This window comes from Tasmannia lanceolata, unplaced genomic scaffold (genome assembly GCF_043159265.1).
Source record: "Tasmannia lanceolata isolate RefF3 unplaced genomic scaffold, GAP_Taslan_0.1 ptg000037l, whole genome shotgun sequence".
Lineage (NCBI taxonomy): Eukaryota > Viridiplantae > Streptophyta > Magnoliopsida > Canellales > Winteraceae > Tasmannia > Tasmannia lanceolata.
Window position 1 is genome coordinate 48,270,878 of NW_027518714.1, and position 22,226 is coordinate 48,293,103.

Genomic DNA, 22,226 nt, shown 5'->3' on the forward strand with positions numbered 1-22,226 from the left:
AAATCGGTATTTCATCTTCGTCTCCGGCACAATTATATTGTGACAATAAAGCTGCAATCCACATCGCTATTAACCCAGTCTTTCATGAGTGGACTAAACACATAGAAGTGGACTGCCACTTCATTCGTCAAAGGATTCAGAAGGGCGAGATATACACTGTGTTAACTCGATCAAGAGATTAGCTAGCGGATATGTTTACTAAACCATTGGGGCAAGCAAAGTTGAGTGATATTTGTATCAAGCTAAGAATGTATAACATATACACTCTAGCCTGAGGGAGAGTGTTAGAAGGGTACTTTGGACATTGTATATGTAACCCTACTTTACTCACAAACAGTTTTCCATATATATATAAATATATATATATATATGAGGAAATGAAGTATGTGCAACTGCACAGATAAGCTATTTGTGCATGGCTGCACAAACCATAGTGGGGGCCACATTTTTTGGGGGATCCGAAGCATTCATTTGGAAAGGCCCTTCCATGGACAGGGTGTGTACCAAAAATCAGCCCTATAGGATCATCCTAACCCTACCATTTGTGGAGGGGGAAAATGGGCAGAAACTGTGTCTGTCCATTTTCCCCTCCAACTTTGATTGGGCTAGGATGATCCTATAGGGCTGATTTTTGGTACACACCCTATCCATGGAAGGGCCTTCCAAATGAATGCTTTGGATCCCCCCAAAAATGTGGCCCCCACTATGGTTTGTGCAGCCATGCACATTTAGCTTATCTGTGCAACTGCACATACTTCATTATCTCTCTCTCTCTCTCTCTCTCTCTCTCTCTCTCTATATATATATATATATATATATATATATATATATATATATATATATATTGTTGAATAATGTATTAGGTTAGTTTAGACATTACTTGTATTAGTTACGGGTATTGTAGTCATTGTATGTTGTTGCCCTAGTTTGGGCCTATATATACATCATATTCATGAGGAGCTCCCTAGTGGAGACTCTCCATCCTTCACTCCTCTTCTTCTTCCTCTCTTCTAACCCTAATCTCATTTCTAACATGGTATCAGAGCCAATGGGCTGATCCTTCAAGAAGGAAAGAAGAAGAGTATCTCCCTCCATGCCATCATCCCTTTCTCTCGTATCTCGTTTTCCTCTCTTTATCTCTCTATAGTTTCTCCCTCAATTCTTCTCCTCGCTCGTGTCCTTCCCTCCTCCTCCTCCTTCCACTGCCCCTCTTCCCTTTCCCCTAACCCCTCCATTCCCTGCTACAGTAAGCCACTACAGTAACCCGCTACAGTAACGTTGCAGTAACGCTACAGTAAATCGCTACAGAAACCTGCAATACCCAAATAAATAAATAAAAACCATTTCTATACCCTAGAAATCTCACTCTTTCTCTTTCATTTCGTCAAACCCATTTCGTTTTTAACCCATTTTCCCTCTATCGTATATCTCAAAACAAAACAAAAATCATGTTTGTATTACTTATGTAAACCCATTTTGGGTTCTCCTCCACTCCAAAGCTCTTTATTTTCTCTTCTCTATAACTTTTTTTGGCCTATGGCCTTTGTCTTTCTCATCTCATCTTCAAGGTGCACCCCAAGTGTTTGATGAAATGTCTCAAAGGGATTTTGTGCCTTGAAAGTGTTCTTTTTGTTTCAAGTTGAAGGCCTTTGGCCTCAACTTGAGGGGAAGTGTTGTCTTGTATTGTTTCTTGTTGTTCTCTTGTGGTTGTCTTGTCGTCGTCTTCTTATCATCTCTTTCTTTCTATTACCTTCTGTCTCTTTTATGTAGTTCTTCAAGGCACGCACCAAGTATTTGATAAAATGTCTAAGAGAGGTGTGGTGCCTTGTTTGTCATCTTTCCTTTGTCTTCTTCTCTACAGCGCACACCAAGTGTTTGATCAAATGTCTGAAAGCAGTATAGTGCCTTATTTGTCTTCTTTTCGTTGACATTCAACTTGAGGGGGAGTGTTTTCATTTAGTTCTTTGTGTCTTTTCTTAGGAGTGTTGTCCACTTTGTTGTCTTTTCTTGAGGGGGAGTGTTGTTAGTGTTGTCTTTGTCTTCTTGAGAGAGTGTTGTCTTGTTTTCATGTCTTATTTTTCATATCTCTTCGTGTTGTTCAGTTTTTTGCCTTATCCCTTCATGTTATCTTCTTCCTCCTTTTCCGGGCGATAGCTTCCATATCCATCGTTGGTCGGCTCTCTTACAGGCAACTGTCTTTTCCTGTCGACCTCTCCTTTCCGGGCGAGGGTTTCCCCATCATTGGTATGCTCTTTCAGGCGACGATGTTCATGCTGTCGACCTTGTCTCCAAGCGATGATGTCCCCATCGTTGGTTGGTTATCTTCCTCTTCTTATCTTCAGGCGACGATGTTCATGCCGTCGACGTTGTCACCAGACGATGGTTTCCCCATCGCTGGTTGGTTATCCTCTTCCTATCTTCTTATCTTTTCAGGTGACGATGTTCATGCCGTCGACCTAGTCTCCAGATGATGGTTTCCCCATCGTTGGTTGGTTATCCTCTTTCTCTCTATCCCTTCTCTCCAGGCAACAGTTTCTCCGTCGACCTTGTCTTCGATGGTTTCCCCATTAGTTGCTATCCTCTTCACTTGGCGTTGTGCTGCTTCGCCAATGTTCGTTGTACGCACCTTTGGTGTGCCTCTTTTGCTTGCTGAATTGTAGTTGTTCTTGCCATGGCGCCTCCATTGCCCTCGATATGCGGATATGTTCGTCGTGCTCTCATTCAGGGAGAGGCCCTATTTGATCGCTCTCGTTGTTGTGTTACTTCAGGGGAGCTACTCTTTTGATGGACATTGATCTCGATGCTGTTCATGGTGGCCTTTGTTTTTTTTGTTTATGTTTTTCATTATGTATGTACCACACCAGCTTGAGGATGAGTGTTATACCAAGCTGGATGTGCATGAGCTTCTTGTACTTTTTTAGTTGTTGACATAGTTCTTTGTAGCAAGCTGAAGCTTCATAGTATATACACTCTAGCTTGAGGGGGAGTGTTGAATAATGTATTAGGTTAGTTTAGACATTACTTGTATTAGTTAGGGGTATTGTAGTCATTGTATGTTGTTACCCTAGTTTGGGCCTATATATACATCATATTCATGAAGAGCTCCCCACTGGAGACTCTCCATCCTCCACTCCTCTTCTTCTTCCTCTCTTCTAACCCTAATCTTGTATTACTTAGGGGTATTGTAGTCATTGTATGTTGTTGCCCTAGTTTGGGCCTATATATACATCATATTCATGAGGAGCTCCCAAGTGGAGACTCTCCATCCTTCACTCCTCTTCTTCTTCCTCTCTTCTAACCCTAATCTCATTTCTAACATATATATATATATGAGAAAAGTGTTGGTGCACTCGAGCGCACCAAGCTCATATGTGCTCGAGTGCCCAAAACTCATGTGGACCCACTTTATTAAGATGATCCAAAGCATTCATTTGAAAGGCCCTTACATAGATGGTGTGTGTACCAAAAATCAGCTCCATAGGATCATCCTAACCCATCCATTTGTGGAGGTCAAAATGGACAGACACTGTTTGTCCACAAATCTGCCCATTTTTGCCCTCCACTTTTGGAGGGGTTAGGATGATTCAATGGACCTGATTTTTGGTACACACCCTATCTATGATAGGGCCTTGCAATTGAATGGTTTGGACCACCACAAAAAATGTGGGACCCATGTGATTGGGCACTCGAGCGCATATAAGCTTAGGTGCGCTCGAGCGCACCAACACTCTCTCTCTCTCTCTCTCTCTCTCTCTCTCTCTCTCTCTATATATATATATATATATATATATATATATATATATATATATATATATATAGTTCATTTCATATGGGAGCTCTCCTTAAGGAGACTCTTTTCTTTTCCCTCACTTCTTCATCTTCTCTTGTATACTATGTTAGGTTTACACACACACGCACGCGCACAGATATATATATATATATATATATATATATATATAGAGAGAGAGAGAGAGAGAGAACTAATATATTAATATCAAAACATTGCAGTTCTAATCTATAATTTAAGGGGTTTAATATAAAAATCCAGGAGAAACTGGGCATGGGATCTTATCTGTTATTGCGTACTCACTAATTATCAGCATACCTGGTGAGGATTCCGGTCAATGATGGACAGTTCCTTGAACTTGAGTTTGCAGGAGTAATTGCCATTGCCTTTGATGCGCATGGTACCATAGTGGTCGCAGTAGATTTTACCAAGTATGATATTGTAGATAGAAGTGGTGACCTTGCTCCATTGAAACATTTCTCCATCTTCAAATTGGAGGGTAAGAATGCCTACTGGATCAAGCTGGATAGATCGGCCCCAGAACTTGCCTTTCAGATTGGAGTCCGCCCAGAATTTCCAGCCTCTTGCATCACAGTGACAAGCAACAATCATTGGGTGGTGACTCACCTGCACCCATATAATTATATTTGTTATTTGATTGCAAAAACGGATGTAAAGACCAAGTTCAAGTGCCTGCATGACATAGCTAAGATATATCTTGGTGCCTGGTTTTAAATTTAGGCCAAAATTCGGATTTCGGTTGGGACCGAAACCGAAATTTCAGATTTGGTTCGGATTTCCTAAATTTCGGCCGAAATTTTGAGAAAATCAATTTTTTTTCAAAAATTTAGTAATTTTCTGAAATTTCGGCAGAAATTACCGAAATAATTAATTAATTCTTTTTTTTTTACCGGATTTCGGCCAAAGCCAGAAACCGAAATTTAAATCCATGCCTGGGAGTTATTGATAACAGATAAGTAGGTTTTTTTTTTCAAAAGTTCATTACCTTTTCAGAGAAGAAGCGAAGACCCTTGTCAGGGTAATCAGCCTCGTATGTCTCGCCAAGGAGAGGGTTAAAAGGCTTGCATTGTCGACCTTCTGTTGAAGCATAGCCAGATACAGCAAAAGCGACAATGTTTAGAATCCTCATCAAGCTGTTCCCCTGCATAGCGTCAAACCCCGCGTTTTAGTCTTGGAAAGTAATAAACAGTTGGACTAGCTCAATTCATGGAATATAGGTTCCTAAAAACAATAATTTTACCATTTTGGAATTGATTCTTTTAAGTAACTGATACCAGTGGCTCAACAGTATGTTTATCCTCAAAAAGCAATATATTGACTTCTTTTCTTCTTTTTTTTGAAAATTCTTATAGTATTTTAATCAATTTGAGCTGATACAGTTGTCATTGAAATTTTTGAAAAGCATGCCCACAATTCTTCTAAGTCACTGATAACTAGTGGCTCAACAGTAAAAAGAAAACTTATCCACAAAAAAGCAATATATTGACTAAATCTGAAAGTATTTAATCAATTTGCGCTGTTACCCTTGCCATTGAAATGTAACTGATAGCAGTGGCTCAACGGTAATAAAAAAATTTATCCACAAAATGAATATATTGACTAAATCTGAAAGTATTCAATCAATTAGAGCTGTTACAGTTGTCATTGAAACTTTTGACAAGTGTGCCCACAATTCACTGATAACTAGTGGCTCAACAGCAATAAGAAAGTTTACCCACAAAAAGTAATATATTGACTAAATCTGAAAGTATTAAATCAATTAGAGCTGTTACAGTTGTCATTGAAATTTTTGACAAGCATGCCCACAATAGATCCATAGATCATTGTCTAAAAATGAACAAGACAAATTCCACACCAAAGTTGAAGTAATGGCATTGGATAATTTATCAACATGCCTCTTTGTTCAATCTCTGAAAAACTCCAACAAACTAGAGTCCCTTGATGCCAAGCAACTCAAAACACCATGTCAGCCATCAGATATACAGTATGGCAATGAAATGGAGAAAAAATGCCAGTATATGTTGGCATCGTTTAGGCCTTCCACTAATCCATGCAGTCATGGAAAGGAAAGCTTAAACATGAACTGAAGCAATATGGATAGCCCTCTTACAAGAAATATGCCAGAATTGACCCAAACGCAAGTGCAAATGCCGGATACAGACAAGGTGTCAGACAAACAATTTGGAAACCGAAATAATTTTAGACATTATGATATAAACACCATAGTCATAGGCTTTTTATTTGAATGGTAATATCATAGGTAAACCCTAGGAAACGTACAAGATAGTGGATATAAATAGAAACACACAATTATAAGTAGGAGATAAGGTAATTGAGTGTGTTGGTACAAGAGGCCAACTAGACCCAGTTATAAGGAGATAAGGTATTTGAGTATGTTGACACAAGAGGCCAATGCATATGTGACCAGACTGGGCAATACTTGGTTGAACCCACACCAAAGGATTGACTGAAGTCCAATGCATGGAACCAAGGCTTGCTGTGTAAAGGGAGGATGTAGTGACATTTCTTTAATTAAGAAAGTCATGGTGCTCTCTCCACTAAAAGATTAGATGGTCATACAAACACATTGAAGCAGAGTTATTTTTCCTTAGGTACGGATCTAAGCTTCTCCAGAAAATTTGGAGAACAATGCGTTGTTTGACGAGATTCTAAGAATGAATCAAATGACTACGACAATCTCCTGTAATATGGCTGTTCCTCCCCCAATTCCAATAGGTGGACAAGTTTTCTCAATCTTGTCTGAAAAAAAAACACCTTTTCCACACATGCAAGGAAGAAAACAAGCTGGCTAAAAAAATGCTTATTTTATGCAATGAATGTACTCCATTAAAGCTACTTGGCATAATATGACTTTTCTATCATCAGATTATCCTATTCCAAGTGTTTTGCAGATCGTTTTGTCATTATTGAAGGTTTTCACTCCATCAAAAAAGAAAAAATTTAATAAAGCATCCATGCTCTAGCATTGAATCATTATCATACTACACCAACCATCATATATATGTGCTTTAGGGACATTTCATATATATACTATATAGCAGAAGAGAAAAGGAGAGAATTATTTGAATTTCTCCCAAAATTCTAATAGAATTACACATCACTTTTTTAGACTTTTTTTAACAAAGGCACCCATTCAACCCCGATATTTTCAATCCTAACCCCTCCTTTATGCTTTTTAACAAAGGCACCCATTAATTAAAGCCACATAATTTCAATCCTTCCACCCTCCTTTATGCTTTTAGAATAAAACAAGTGAACAAAGTCAACATATTCTATGCAAAATTACAGATTGGGGGCATATGTTACATAATACCACAGATATTTGTGAACATATTACATAATACTACGGATTCAAGACACCTTGAAAAATATTGAGGAATTCTGGGCACCTTAAGAGGAAAAACATCTTATGGAAACCTCTATAGATTGAAGGGCTACAATCAGCCTATGGAAATGATTTGACGGGCACAACCGATATATGTTGTGTTCCATCACATGGTCGGTTTGGATCAACCTATGATGTGGTCCGTACAGTTCTTTGTCGGCCCGTGCATCGCACAGGTTTTTTTACTAGTATGTATGTATATTATATATGAGAAAACGGTTCCTACACATATGTGTAGATAAGTTATCTACACACTAGCTTAAAATACAGTGGGGGCCACATTATTTGGGTGATCCAAACCATTCATTTTTAAGGCCCTCACATAGATAGGGTGTCCATAAAAAATCAGATCCATAGGATCATCCTAACCATTCGAACTGTGGAGGCAAAAAATGGACTAATTTGTGAAGGTTTAAAGACATTCATTTTACCTCCACAAATCGTAGGGTTGGAATGATCCTATGGATCTGATTTTTTGTAGACACCCTATCTATGTGAGGGCCTTTAAAATGGATGGCTTGGATCACCCAAACAATGTGGGCCCCCACTGTTTTTTAAGGTAGTGTGTAGAGAACTCTCTACACATATGTGTAGGAACCGTTTTCTCATTATATATATATATATATATATATATATATAGAGAGAGAGAGAGAGAGAGAGAGAGAGAGAGAAGGGTTTCTGTGCTCAAGCTTATCTGCGCTTGAGTACAGAAACAAGGGGGCCACATTTTTTGGTGAGATCCAAAGCATTCATTTGATGGGCCCTTTCATGGATAGGGTGTCCACCAAAAATCAGCTCCTTTGGATCACCTTAGGGTTGGGGCCAAAAAATGGGCAGATAGTGGACAAACAGTATCTGTCCATTTTTTGCCCCACAAATGGACACCCTATGGTGATCCAATGGAGCTGATTTTTGGTAGGAACCCCATCCATGATGGGACCTTCCAAATGAATGCTTAGGATCACCTCCCCCCCCCCAATGGGCCCCTCCACCTGTTTCTGTGCTCGAGTATCTGCGCTCGAGCGCAGAAACCCTTTTCTCACATATATATATATATATATATATATATATATATATATATATATATATATAGGAATAAGATTGTACGCTCGACCGTACCTAAAGTTAGGTACGGTAGAGTGCCAAATCACATGGGTCCCACATTTTTGGTGAGCATCTAAACCATTCATTTGCAAGGCCCCATCATAGATAGGATGCATACCAAAAATCAGCTCCATAGGATCATCCTAACCCATCCATTTGTGGAGGCCAAAATGGACAGACAATGTTTGTCCACAAATCTGCCCATTTTGGCCTCCAGTTTTGGAGGGGTTAGGATGATTCAATGGTGCTGATTTTTGGTATGCACCCTATCTATGATGGGGCCTTGCAAATGAATGGTTTATATGCCCACCAAAAATGGGGGACCCATGTGATTTGGCACTCTACCGTACCTAACTTTAGGTACGGTCGAGCGTACAATCCTTTTCCTCATATATATAGGATACTGGTATACACACTACCATGTTTTGATAATGGGGCGAACTCACCTTGGCTTTCTTTTTTATATAGACCTCTAAGATTGCAAAAATGATCTATATAGAATTTTCGCAATTTCTTTCATGGCCTGCTATGATCAATGAAACATGCATCCTTTCCTCTAATGCATGTTTCATACTATTTTTGCTATTACTGATGTAAAAAATTATTGTTTTGTCATGATTGGATGAAAAATTCCTGCTATGACCAATTAGATAAAAGCAATTTCAAACCTCTCAAAACAGTTTGACTGAAAATTGCCCGTGATACCTCTTGATTATGACTATTTTCAAATGGCATTAAGTTTTTGCAACCAGAGAAGATACTATAAGAATAAATCATGTTTGTGCTTGCTTCAAGAAAGGTGTTTCAATTGAAGAAATGAAGCCATAATCTACAATTGACAAAGGAAGGTAGATGCTCGCAATTTGTTAAAATATATACATGTGCTCTTCATACGTCATGTTTTAGTGCCCTTCATTAAGGGTAGTTAATGAAATTGGGAGCTAAAGAAAACAGATATTTACACTTTTTCCAAACAATTTCCCCTCTCTTTATCTTCATCATATGAATTATATGGTTTGATCGAATTTTACATAGTAGCAAAACCAGGCTGAGTGAGGTACAATGACGGATCCAACAAAGGTACTTCTAATTCACAAGTCTATCCCTGGCTTCTTTTTTTAAATCTGAGATCTCCTTTCTATTGGGGATTAAACCAGGCCCCAACCACACCAGGACACGTGGCATGGCGACACGTGGCATGGCTCATCCCACCATGCGGCTCAATCTGATCAGCCAACCTCACAGGGAGCTTGATCCTCACGATACGCCAAACCCACATGGCGCAAGTCATGCGCCGTAACAGCATCCAATAGGCGCCCACTGACCATATAGCACATCATTGCCAATTATAGCATCATCCTATGACGTCCCGTGGCTGGTCACACATTGTCACGAGACACCTGAACTCCCCTGCCTCACTGACATTCTCCCCAATAATAACGGTTGACCTGCAGGCACTCTATCGTCACCCCTCCATATAAAGGGTAAGCCTCCACTCTAGTCTCAAGCGAACACGCTCGTTATACCCCAATCAAAACTCCTCCTTATTTGTGTTTTGCTCCATCTATTGCCTTGGGTTTGACTTGAGTCCGAAGGGTTCCCCCAAAGTTTCAAAACTCCAGATGTACTTAACCTGTGTCTGTTAGATGCAGGTCGTGCTCCAGGATTCCCCCCTTTTCTCTCCACTATGCGCTGCTTGGACCAGGCGAAGGAGAGACCCGCCCATACACACCGGATTCAAACATCAAAACTTTCTTTTCTTCATTCAAACCCCTAGATCATTTTTCTAGTTCTTCATAAATCAATATTTGTCCCTACTTTTTGCAAAAACCCTTAACCTCTTTCTCCTCATTTTTCAAACCCCAGATCTTTTTTACCTCTCTCAATCATCCAATCAACCACTTCAAAACTCAAATCCTATAATTTGAAACCTTCAAGAAAATCTAAACCATCAATAAAAAAAAAACTGCCATATTTTATCATCTCAAACCCCCAACCCTAACCCACCATTTGAACCATCCAAAAGCAAAACTCTCTCCTATTCGAAACTCCCAAAACTCTAACCCACTCATTTGAACCTCCCAACCTAACAAATCCATTCAAGCATCCCAAACCTTCCATTTTAAACTCACAAAACCCTAAACCCTCCATTTGAACAATCCAAAACCCAAACTCCCCCATTCATATCTCCCAAAACACTAACATACCCATTCAAACTTCCCAAACCCCAACCTCCCATTCGAATCTCCCAAAATCCAAAACCATGAATTTGAGCCTCCCAAAAACTCAGCCCATCAATTCGACCATCAAAAAACCCCAATCCTCTCACTTGAATCACTTGTACCTCGAAAAATTTCCACTAAAAACCTCTATGCATCCCTTACCCCTTCCATTCGAATGTCCAGAATCCCCTTCCATTCGAATATCCAGAATGATAGCTTCCTTATGGCCTATTTAACCACCTCAAAACCTCAACAATTACCAATTGTGGCAAACAGTGAAATGCAATGATTACTATTGGGGAGGAAATAGAGCTGAATGAATGAGAGAATGACACGTAGCCAACTGCCACCACTCAGCAGGTCCGGGTCGGCTCCCCCATTTGAGGCCCCCATCTAAGTCCAATCATCTTACAAGTGTACGGAGCCACGTCTTCACCAACCATCCTCTCCCGCCCCATCCCGGGGCAGCACAATGTCTAATCATTCACCTACGCCAGGATTAGCACAATTAGAGGTCGTGCACGCTCTATATCTCGTCGCATCATCAGCGTACCATCCCTTACCCACCATCTTCCACCGTACACGCGTGCTCTGCGTCTCCAGCGATTATCAAGGTGCCAAGTCACCGTCACATCACGCCCCGGAACACGGAACTCCGACTATAAAAGGGAACACTCCATGTCCAGAGCTTTTTTCTGATCCAAAGGCCTCTGGCTTTTGGCCCAAGCTACTGGCCTCGAGACCCTAAAGCTAGATGGATCCTTTCTCAGCCCCCTCTAAGGGTAACTCATATAGCCCCAGGTGCGTGTATCCTAGTTGGAACGACTGTGTATTCAGCCTTCATTCTGGTACCTCCGTCTGACTTGAGTGTCGAAGGGTTGCCCCCGGAGTTCCAACTCCGAGTGGTCCTAACCTTTTGTCTGTGAGCGCAGGTCGAAGGTCGAGGTAATCTCTCTCTCCCTGCCATTAGAGCCAAGTGAAAGGTGGGACCCAGCGCAACCAAGAACGTTCGGTCACCCAGACAGATTCGAACAGCATCAAATTGGTGCCCACTGCCCACCATGGGCCTCAACAGAGCATCTGCGATAAAAGAGGGCTACATACCAATCTTGAAGCTCAGCATACCTGGGGGCTAGGGGAGCCCTTCAACAGTCTGCTCCTCCCTCTGTATGTACCTCCTCCGACGATCTGAAATCATCATGGCCTCTACCACGCGAACTTGTGATAAAGGCAACCAAGCTGCTCCAAACCTTGACATGGCAACGAAGGAGCCACACCTGGAGATCACTTTCCATCAGTCTCAAGCCCGCAATCGGACATAGAAGCGCTATCTCGGCGGGCAAATCGAACAGATCTGTGCATCGAAAACCTTACTCGCCTTGTCCATCGAATGGCGAAAATATCGGAAACAGCTCACTCTAGGCAGAACACTCAGCAACCAGTCACGGAAGGATTAGCCCCGATGACAGCCCCTTCACCGCCAATATCCTGGAAGCGGCAATCCAGGAAACCTTAAGCTGCCCTCCTAGGACCCTATGATGATTTTAGGGACCCAAGGGGGCACCCGGACGCCTTTAAGACTACGATGGCCATAGACAGAGTGGAAGACGTCATCATGTGTCGAACCTTCCCAATCACCCTTGAGGAAACAGCGTACACCCGGTACACCTCCCTTAGGCCCGGCTTCATTAATTCATTCAGACAGAACCTTCCCAATCACCCTTGAGGAAACAGCGTACACCCGGTACACCTCCCTTACGCCCGGCTTCATTAACTCATTCAGACAGCCGGACATGCTATTCGTCGACCACTTCATCACCAACTCGAAGCTTCAAGGGACTTCCTCCCATCTAGCAACCCTCAGGCAGCAGAGCAACGAGCCGCTGAAAAGCTATCTTACTCAGTACAGTGTCGGAGCTATGGAAACAAAGGATCTGACATTGGAGAACGCCTTGCTCGCCTTTGAGGAAGGGCCGGAACCAATGTCACTCCTCCGGCAATCGCTTCAGAAAAGACCCACTAGGGACATGTGCGACCTCCGAAAGCGAGTCAATAACAACATCGACCAGGAGGAGCGCCATCGTGCAGAAGAGGCAGCAAGGGAAAAGCCCCCGTCGGATCAACAAGAAGACAGGAGCGCTGCCCAATGCAGTTAGAATGCCCGCCTCCGGTTGGAACACAAAGCGACCAACTGGTCAGGAACTCACACTCCGCTGAACGCCCCTCGCGAGATCATTCTCCAGCAGATGGATCGAAAAAGCCTCGTCCAATGGCCTGTTAGGATACGCCCAGCAGGGAAGCGGGTGGATAAAAGCAAGTACTGTCAGCTTCACTGCGGATACAGACACGACAAGAAGAAATGCCAGCACTTAAGGACCAGATCGAGGAATTCATCCATCTCGGATACCTCCAGAAATACGTGACGACATCTCCTCGTGGACGACCTGAGAGCTAGCGTCCCCGCCTCCACCTGTGCAACCTCTACACCTGATTGTGCACTCAGACGATCTTAGAATTAACATCCTCCCTGCGAGCCTCTAGCCCGGGTGAGTTGATTTCAAAGTTTACATCCTCCCTGCGAGCCTCTAGCCCGGGTGAGTTGATTTCAAAGTTTACATCCTCCCCGCGAGCCTCCGACCAGGGTGGGTCGATTTCAAAGTTTGCATCCTCCCTGCGAGCCTCCGGCCCGGGTGAGTTGATTCCAGAATTAACATCCTACCCGTGAGCCTCCGGCCCGGATGGGTCAATGTTGGAAATAACATCCTCCCTGCGATCCTCCAGCCCAGGTGAGTTGATTTCAGAGTATACATCCTCCTAGCCACATTCTAGCTTAGGTGAGTCGATCTTAGATTTAACATCCTCCCTGCGAGCCTCTGGCCAAAGTGAGTTGATTTCAAAGTTTACATATTCCCTGCGAGCCTCCGGCCTGGGTGAGTTTATTCAAAGTTAACCTCCTCCCTGCGAACCTCCGGCCTGGGTGGGTTGATTTCAAAGTTTACATCCTCCCCGTGAGCCTCTGGTCCGGGTGAGTCGATATTGGAATTAAGATCCTCACTGCGAGCCTTCCGCCCAGGTGAGTTGATTCCTAAGATATCATCCTCCCTGCAAGCCTCTGGACCAGGAAGTTGATTCGTATGAATGTATGATTATATCCTCCCCGCGAGCCTCTGACACCGGGTGAGTGATTTTGAAGACTACAGGTATTCGGAGATTCAACCTCCTCTCGAGCCTATGACCTAGGTGAACACCGCATGGCCCAAGGTACAACCCTCTATACAATCTCGCACTCAATTCCGCAAATCCGCACCTCAGAAGGACTATACACTAACAGACTAATATTTTGGCACGCAAAAGAGCATGAGAGCAAACTACGATGAAGATGACACAAGGGAGATATTTCATTCCACAAAACAGCCTCCGGCCATTATATACAATAAGAACCGTAGAGAGAGGAAATTATTTGGGGGAGGCTTCTTTATCTTGGAGCAGTAGATTTTGAGCTGACTTAAATCAAAATTCAAATCGATATCCTTCTCATGCTCCACAACGCTATTAAAGCTCTCCCACCAACACTTGATAGCCTCCCTATCCACCGCGGCTTGAAACTCATTAGACTGCTTGAATTTCTCGACGAGGGATATGCTGGTCTCGGCAAACATGTGTATGGCATTGAACCAGCTCTCCTCCAACTCTCTTTCAATCTTAGCGAAGACATATTCCAGCTCTTGGCATTTTCCGTATCCGTCACTGGAAATAATTTGGGGGAAGGCTTCTTTATCTTGGAGCAGTAGATTTTGAGCAAACTTAAATCAAAATTCAAATTGATGTCCTTCTCATGCTCCACAACGCTATTAAAGCTCTCCCACCAACACCAGATAGCCTCCCTATCCACCGCGGCTTGAAACTCCTTAAACTTCCTGACTTTCTCAACGAGGGTTATGCTGGTCTCGGCAAACATGTGTATGGCATTGAATCAACTCTCCTCCAACTCTCTTTCAATCTTAGCGAGGATATATTCCGGCTCCTTGGCATTTTCCGTATCCGTCACTGCCTTCTTCCGCTCAATTTTTGTTGCATCCACCATCGCCACCAAATTCAGATTCTTCATTTTCAATTGGCTCACCTCTACATTTCGGCGTGAAAGATTGGCATTAGTGGCCCTTCCTCTCCTCTCAACTTCCTCCGCTAGAGCAGCTAGGCCCGCTAACCGCTCCTCAGCATCTACCGCCCTCCTCTCAAAATCAGCTAGCTTCAACCGGGTGTCTACGGCCTCCTTTACAGCAACGTCGGCCTATATGGTCATGGTTTTAAATTTCATACCAAAATTTTGTACTAACCAAATTTTGGCCGAGAAATTCAATTTTTTTTTTTAAATATTATTTTTCCGAAATTTCGGTCGAATTACTTTTTTTGTGTACCAGAATTCGGCAGGAATTTCGGCCGAAATTCCGAGAAATTCAATTTTTTTTTTAAATATTATTTTTCCGAAATTTCGGTCGAATTACTTTTTTTGTGTACCAGAATTCGGCAGAAATTTCCCGAAATTTCAGTTTCAACCAAGGCCGTAATTGGTATCGAAATCGAAATTTGAAACCATACATACGGTAGCCTCCCGGATCTCACCATCAACCACATGAACTCCCACCAGAGCCCAATCATGCTCTCTGCAGGTCTTTTCCATATCCCCATGCCTCTTAAGGGCTTTTCCATATCCTCCCCGTTAACGGTGTGAGACTGCAGGAAAAACATCCATCTGTGAAAGCAGATCTTTTACATTGCTCAATTGAAGAGGAGGAACGACCTACCTGTGTTGTATTCGCAAAAACAACCCGAGCTAGCGCCACGTCCAAAAGTTTCTCCATGTTCCTCTCATCCTCAGGGAGGGTTGCAAGAATCACAAACTCTTCTGCAAGCAAAGGATTCCCTTCGCATAAAGCCCCATCCCGGGACGAACGGTTCTCCCGACTAATGCTCCTCCTGGTGTGACCGTCTGGTCTCTCTTGCAGAATACCCCAGGATGGCAAACCCCACGGTGTGATCATGTCGTCTTTTCTTTTTTGACACCTTTGGCGCCGCCTCACCCAGATCATCTGCCTCTGCCGGTCTTTTCCACGAGGCCGTCTGAGCCCCTTCAGCATCACCTTTGGTGCCCTTCACGGCACCGGCCTCATCCACGATTGGTGTTTTCTCGGCCTCATTTGCGAAGGAAGTCTTGCTAGCTACCTGCACTTACGCGGCGCCTCCGACCGTCTTCACGAACGTAATCTTCTAGACCTCCCTTTCGGCCGACGCCACGTCTCCGGTTCCCCCCGTAACTGGCCTTTCCTCCAATGGCTCGATGTCCGCCCCCCGAATAGCCCTCGCAGGATCTCCCTCTCGTCGCTTCCTCCTCAGACTCGGGCATCATCTCTTCGACGAGAGCAGCCTACTTCTCCCCGCCTGTTATATAATCCCTGGTCAATACATTACTGCGAAAGAACACAAACAAAAAGAAAAATAAAGACGTATCAAATAACAGATCTCCGTACCAGATGATGCCTCTCCCAACTCGATAACTGCATCAGGTAGTGGCACGACAGCCACATCAACTCGATAACTGCTCCTAATCAGACAGGAAGCACGCAAGCGCACTGACTGTGCCACCATGCTTTGAGTTCCAGCTTGGAAAAAGAAAGTGTTCCCGATAGATCACTGGACTATCATCCCTTCCACACAAGTGATAGGTCCCACCTCGAAACCCTTCCCACGGCCATGAAGTCTACTTCCCCGACTCGAGGAAGTGGCGTGTGTGTCTATGGTTGGTTTTTTTTGCAGGGGGGGGGGGGGGGGGGGGGGGGTGGGGGGGGGGTGGGGTTATATGTAGGGGAAGAAATCGAGCAGTACCAATAAGAGGATAACGCGTAGCCAACTGCCAACACTCGGCCGGGAGTCGGCTCCCCATTTTGAGGCCTCCGGGTAAGTCCAGCCATCTTACAAGTGTACGGAGCCACATATTCACCAACCATCGTCTCCCGCACCATCCCTGGGCGATGCAATGTCATATCATTCACCTACTCCAGGATTATCAGTATCAGAGGCAGTGTACGCTCCATATCTCGTCACATCATCAATGTACCATCCTTGACCCACCATCTTCCACTGTACAAGTGTAACCTGCGTCTACAGCGATTATCACAGTGCCATGCCACTATCACATCGCACCCAGCAACATGGAACTCCGACTATAAAAGGGAACACTCTACTCCACATCCTGGGCGTTTTCCCGATTCTGAGGCCTCTGGCTTTTGTCCGAGGCTCCTGGTCTCGAGACCATCAAGCCACTGAGCTCCTTTCTCAAGCCCCTCTAAGGATGACTTATACAGCCCCCAGGTGTGCGAATCCTAATTGGAAACCCATGTGCATTCAACCCTCATTCTGGTGCCTCCGTCTGACTTTTGTGTCGAAGTGTTCCCCCGGAGCTCTAACTCCAGGTGGTCCTTAACCTTTTGTCTATGAGAACAGGTCTAAGGTTGAGTCTCTCTCTCTCTCTCTCTCTCTCTCTCTCTCTCTCTCTCTCTCTCTCTCTCTCTCTCTCTCTCTCCTGTCAGAGCCAAGCAAAAGGCGGGACCAAGCGCAGCCAAGATCGTTCGATCACCCGGACATATTTGAGCAACATCAATTACCAACCACAGTAAATTGTGATTCAAGGAAATACCATGGATCAACATGACCTATCACCAAAATCCGTTTGAATTCGCTCATATTCTGCTTTCTTGATGCACTCCAAGGAAAAAACTTTTTGTCCAAATCAACTATACGATACAAACTCCACAAAATTTCACAATCATTTTTCAAATTGAAATATATGAATTTTTGGTTGGTCTACATTTTCCTTCTACTTTCAAATTTCATCTTAACAAACACTATTTCAAATTTTCCAACTACTTTTCCATGACAACCAAACACCACATGGAAAGTAAGCTTTACTTTTACTTTCATACTACTTTACTTCTACTTTTATGCTGTGTGCATCCAAATGGACCCCACTCTCCGCTCGATTCAGGAGGAAAATGGAAGTTTCCTTATTCGAAAAATTTCTTCCTGACATGGATAGTCCAATTGTAAGAGAAAACCACACAAACAAGAGATGGAAAGCGAAAGTGACATCATTTTGCCCCCTTTTCAAATAACTTGACGATTGAGGCATCCAAACTTACCGAGGAATTAGGAAAAGTTTTTAGAGAAAATTCACAAGTTTTACTTGAAACTAAAAGTGTGCCTTTCAGTTTTAAATACACTCCCTTAGAGTAAATTTAAGAGAAGAGTTCCCAGTTTGAAGTTTGAAATACACTCCTCGGCCATTACCCAAATAGGAAGTGTACTCTTAATTAAGAGAAAGCATGCCAGACCGTGCTTCCTCTAAATTTTGGAAGCGAGAAGAATTTAGCTTCTGACGCTACAAGGGAGCTTTCAGTAACTATGGAAACAACTCCAAAGAGTAACACCTAAACAATGTAAACCAAAGGATCAAACGTATAAACTAAAGAAGACAAAATTAAAACATCAAACCCTAAGAGTAACATAGATCCAGATAACAATTTATCTACATTAATAGAGAATCATAACAGAACATGTTCTTTGTAGATAACAAGTACTGACTACTGAGACCCTAAAGTCAGTATATGTACTAGGTTTTAAATGAAACAAGCACATCGCTTTTAAGCAATCTCTATGCTACTTAAGTGAATGTATAGATGAGGATCTAACCTGCTTACCCCATTCCAGGGCTCGATCAACCAAGTAGGAATATTCTAAATCTTCAAAGCACTTCTGTAAGGAAGAAAGTGGCTCATTAAAATAAACCGGAAGACAAACTCCAGATAAGTCTTTTCCAATATTTTCTTTGATTATCGACCATAGGCCAACCGGCTTCTCTTTTTCCTTTGGTTCAGGCAATTTGTCCCTCCTTTTAACATAGGGATATTCCACTGTTTTAATTCCCACATGGATACGATCCGAAAAGCATGAATCTGTATCATAAATTAAGCCATCGCAAGCACTTCCCAGAGTTTCTCGAGAACAGTATGAAGCACTTCTTAGGGAATCAGAAGACAAAAAATCCCTAGTATCAAAAAATATCCCATCATCATCATCTGTGTCTCCATCTGCTCCATCTTGACTCTCATTATCTGCATCAGAATCAGTTGCGCTGCGCTCTGACAAGATTGAATAAAAATCTGCAGCATAAATGGAATGAATTAATGCACAAATTCTAAAGAGTTGGAATTATAAGAACATTGTGCAAGAAACTTGTGTTATGAGGAAATACTTTGAACAAGGCAACACAATAGAAACTATTTCACGGGCAATCTTGCGACAGAAAGCAGAAAAGCAGCATAAGACAGAAGGTAAGTTACGAAGAATATATTCTACTTATTTTGAGGAATCTATTAGTTGTACCGAAAATAATTTGAACAGGATAAAATGTCACCCAGAGAAATGGAAATATATGCCCAATGTATATCATAAGTTGTATGCTGTCATGTTCACACTTAGTCTGATTTCTGCTTATTAATAAATTTTGCACTTCACTAGGTTGGCAAAAAAATGTCAACAATCATGATATTAGATCCTTACAACATATTACTGATTATTTCAGAGTAATCTTAAGTGTGAAGGGATGGAACTCGATTTGAAAATTGATAATCAAATATATATATATATATATATATATGGCCTCCGCTAAGGAACTCGTGTGATGGCATAGTTGTAATTAGATGTCAGTGGCACGGTTGTAATTTTTGGTATTTATTTTAGCATCTACAACATCATGAAAAGCTCCCTATGAAGTAATGAATGAAAAGAAGCTGCTCATTATTTGGCTATTCGGGTTCCTTATCACCTCTCCTACTTGGATTCTACCAAGGATTTAAATTTTGGTTTCAGTGTCGGTTTCGGTGGAAATATCGGCCGAAATCATGTAAGATTCGGTAAAAAAAATTGGCATTTTTTCAAATTTCGGCCGAAATGTGGGTTATTTAGGCAATATTGGTGGAAAATTTTAAAATTAAAGTGGAAATCTTGTAAATTTCGGCAAAAATTACGGCAAAAATTACGGCAAAATTTCGCCGAAATCCCGTAAAAAACTTATTCAATGTACTTTCGGTGTTGGTTTGGATCAAAACTGAAATATTACGGCAGAAATTTAAAACTATGGATTCTACATGTACCAGATATTGGTTCAATCACCAACTCATCTTAAAGGTAACTAAGCATTAATTTATTCAAAATCTAATCATCTTTCTTTCCACTTTCCTTCAAAGCCCCATCTCCTATTACAAATCTATTCTAAACCCTTAATTAGAGGTGTAAACAAGCCGAGCCGAGCCGAGCTTGGCCCAGCTCGGTTCGGCTCGTTAAGCTCAAAAGCTTGGCTCGGGCTCGAGCTCGGCTCGGCTCGGGCAGGCTCGCGAGCCTTATCGAGCTTGGCTTATATTAAGGGCAATGATATATTCACACCCCTCATCTTCCCTGGACAGCCCTATCTAGTGTAATTTGACTACTCTTTTTACACCACGGGGGGTGGTCCAAGTAACAAATGGGGTTCCAAAAAAGAAGTGACATATTTTGCCTCCCCTTTTCACTCCATAGACAACCCTTTTAGTGTATATATTAATATATAATATATATATTTAAATATATTAAATCCTTAACGAGCCGAGCCTGGCCTAGCTCGGGCTCGGCTCTTTAAGGATTCGAGCCGAGCTCGAGCGAGCTTCCGAGCCCGAGCCAAAATTGACACCCTTACGCTTAATCCATATTCCTTGTCTTTAAAACCATTCCCAAATTTCAAAACCCAGCCTCTTTTCATGGTGAATCCAAAATCCCTTATTTCTCTCTTCTCCCCCCCCTCTTAGTGAGTCATAAACCCAGCCCACTTTCTTGTCTACGATCTTTGCCAACACAAATGAGATGCCTTCCTATCGTCTCCCATTTCTATACATTTTACTAACATCACTACACTTGAATCAAACATCTAGAAGTGATGGTGGGGTGGGTACAACTGCCAAGCATTCAGAGAATTCTGACATAAAAAAGCATTTTTCAACAACACTCTAGCCCACAGATACCATTTTAGAATGGTGTAATCGATCGCAAGCATCGTCACATCACAGAAATGCGATTGTTGTTGATGTTACACTATAGTGCTCCGAAGCAACTAGGGATGGAGACTTTCCATACAATCATGCATGTTGATAACCAATTCCCATCATCTAATATGGGACATCAGACTCCTATGTGTCACTCAGAATCCAGACTACTCTCTACTTAGCTCATGGTGTGGGTGGGTGGGGGAGGAGTGGGGTAGAATAATGAGCACCATGGGTATAAATGACATGCTCTTTTCTCCAGGAGGGGAAAATATTAATCTCATGTCCAGTTGCACTTGATGAACGCCATTTATATGATCCGCCTGCAATCACGCAATCAGACATGGGCATGATGAGAGACCATGATTTTCGCTTCCCTAGTAGATCTTTCCTCTTGAGTTCACAAGAAGGGCATCACACAATCACATGACCCACTTCATGTTTAGACGCTTATTGTCATTGAGAGGGTAGAGACCGTGATCAAGGATTTAAATGGTGGTTTCGGTGTCAGCTTCAGCCACCACCGAAACCGAAAAATCGGCCGAAATTTTGGACGAAATCATTTTAAAACTTGATAAAAATTTCAAGTTTTTTTTTTTAATTTTCACCAAGATGTAAAAAATTTCGGTAGGAATTTCGGTAATTTTGGTAATTTCGGAGGAAATCTTTAAATTTCGGTGGAAATCTTTAACATTTCAGTGGAAATTTTGTAAATAAGGGTGAAAAACAAAATTTTGGTTGGAATTTCACCAAAATTCTGGGGAAATTTCGGCAAAATCCTGTATTTTTCCGATTCAATGTACAAACCGAACCGAAACATTTCAGCTGAAACTTCAGGTTTCAGCCGAAATTTAATGCTCTGTTTGGTTGCTCAAAGGTGGCTGTGAGATTAGGAGAAGAAGTCAAAGGGAAGTAGACAATCATGGAAGATGGGGAGAAGAATAGCGGAAGAGTGGTAAGTAGGGTTTGATTGCGCGGCAATCCTCGAGAAGATTAGTGGAAGATGTAGGAGTGTCATTACCAAAATAGAGGGTGGAAGAGAGAGAAAGGAAAGAGAGATAAAAGAAAATAAGACAAGGATTTTCTCCTCTTCTTCCACCCAAATTCCACCAAAATGGTGAAAGATGGAGAGAAGATTAAAGGGTGGAACATTGCCGCCACGTAGGCGCCACGTATGAAAAAGGCAATTATGATGTCTGGAAGATGTCTGGGTCAAAGGGTGTTTCAATGCAAAATGGCAACCAAACATGCGTTGGGCAGATTAGTGGAAGATCATCGACGTTTCAAACGCCAATGATCTCCTTGCTTTGAGCAACCAAACAGGATCATGATAGAGGAGATCAATGCGTTGTACAAAAATGATACATGGGATATTGTTCCTAGAACCCCAAGTAAGAATGTTACAAGATGTAAATGGGTTTACAAACTAAAAGAAAAGGCTAGCTCCACGACAGATACTGTTAACTTACCAACTTGTCCAAAAGCTTAAGCTATTGGAGAATTTATCTTTTATACTTTAACACTCCCCCGCACGTTTGGCCCACTTGGCAAACACG

General features: G+C 42.3%; 1 protein-coding gene across 4 annotated transcripts in view; it reads right to left on the reverse strand.

The window, feature by feature from the left end:
• ORP1D (OSBP(oxysterol binding protein)-related protein 1D) overlaps nucleotides 1-22,226 on the reverse strand; it is a 67,066-nt gene that overhangs the window by 33,657 nt on the left and 11,183 nt on the right. For all 4 annotated transcript variants that reach the window (XM_077371343.1, XM_077371344.1, XM_077371346.1 and 1 more), the window contains exons 4-6: nucleotides 18,287-18,756; nucleotides 4,794-4,949; nucleotides 4,106-4,414 (exon numbers count right to left, since the gene is read on the reverse strand). In XM_077371343.1, coding sequence (XP_077227458.1) covers nucleotides 4,106-4,414; nucleotides 4,794-4,949; nucleotides 18,287-18,756 — 935 coding nt within the window. The remainder of the gene's footprint in view (nucleotides 1-4,105; nucleotides 4,415-4,793; nucleotides 4,950-18,286; nucleotides 18,757-22,226) is intronic.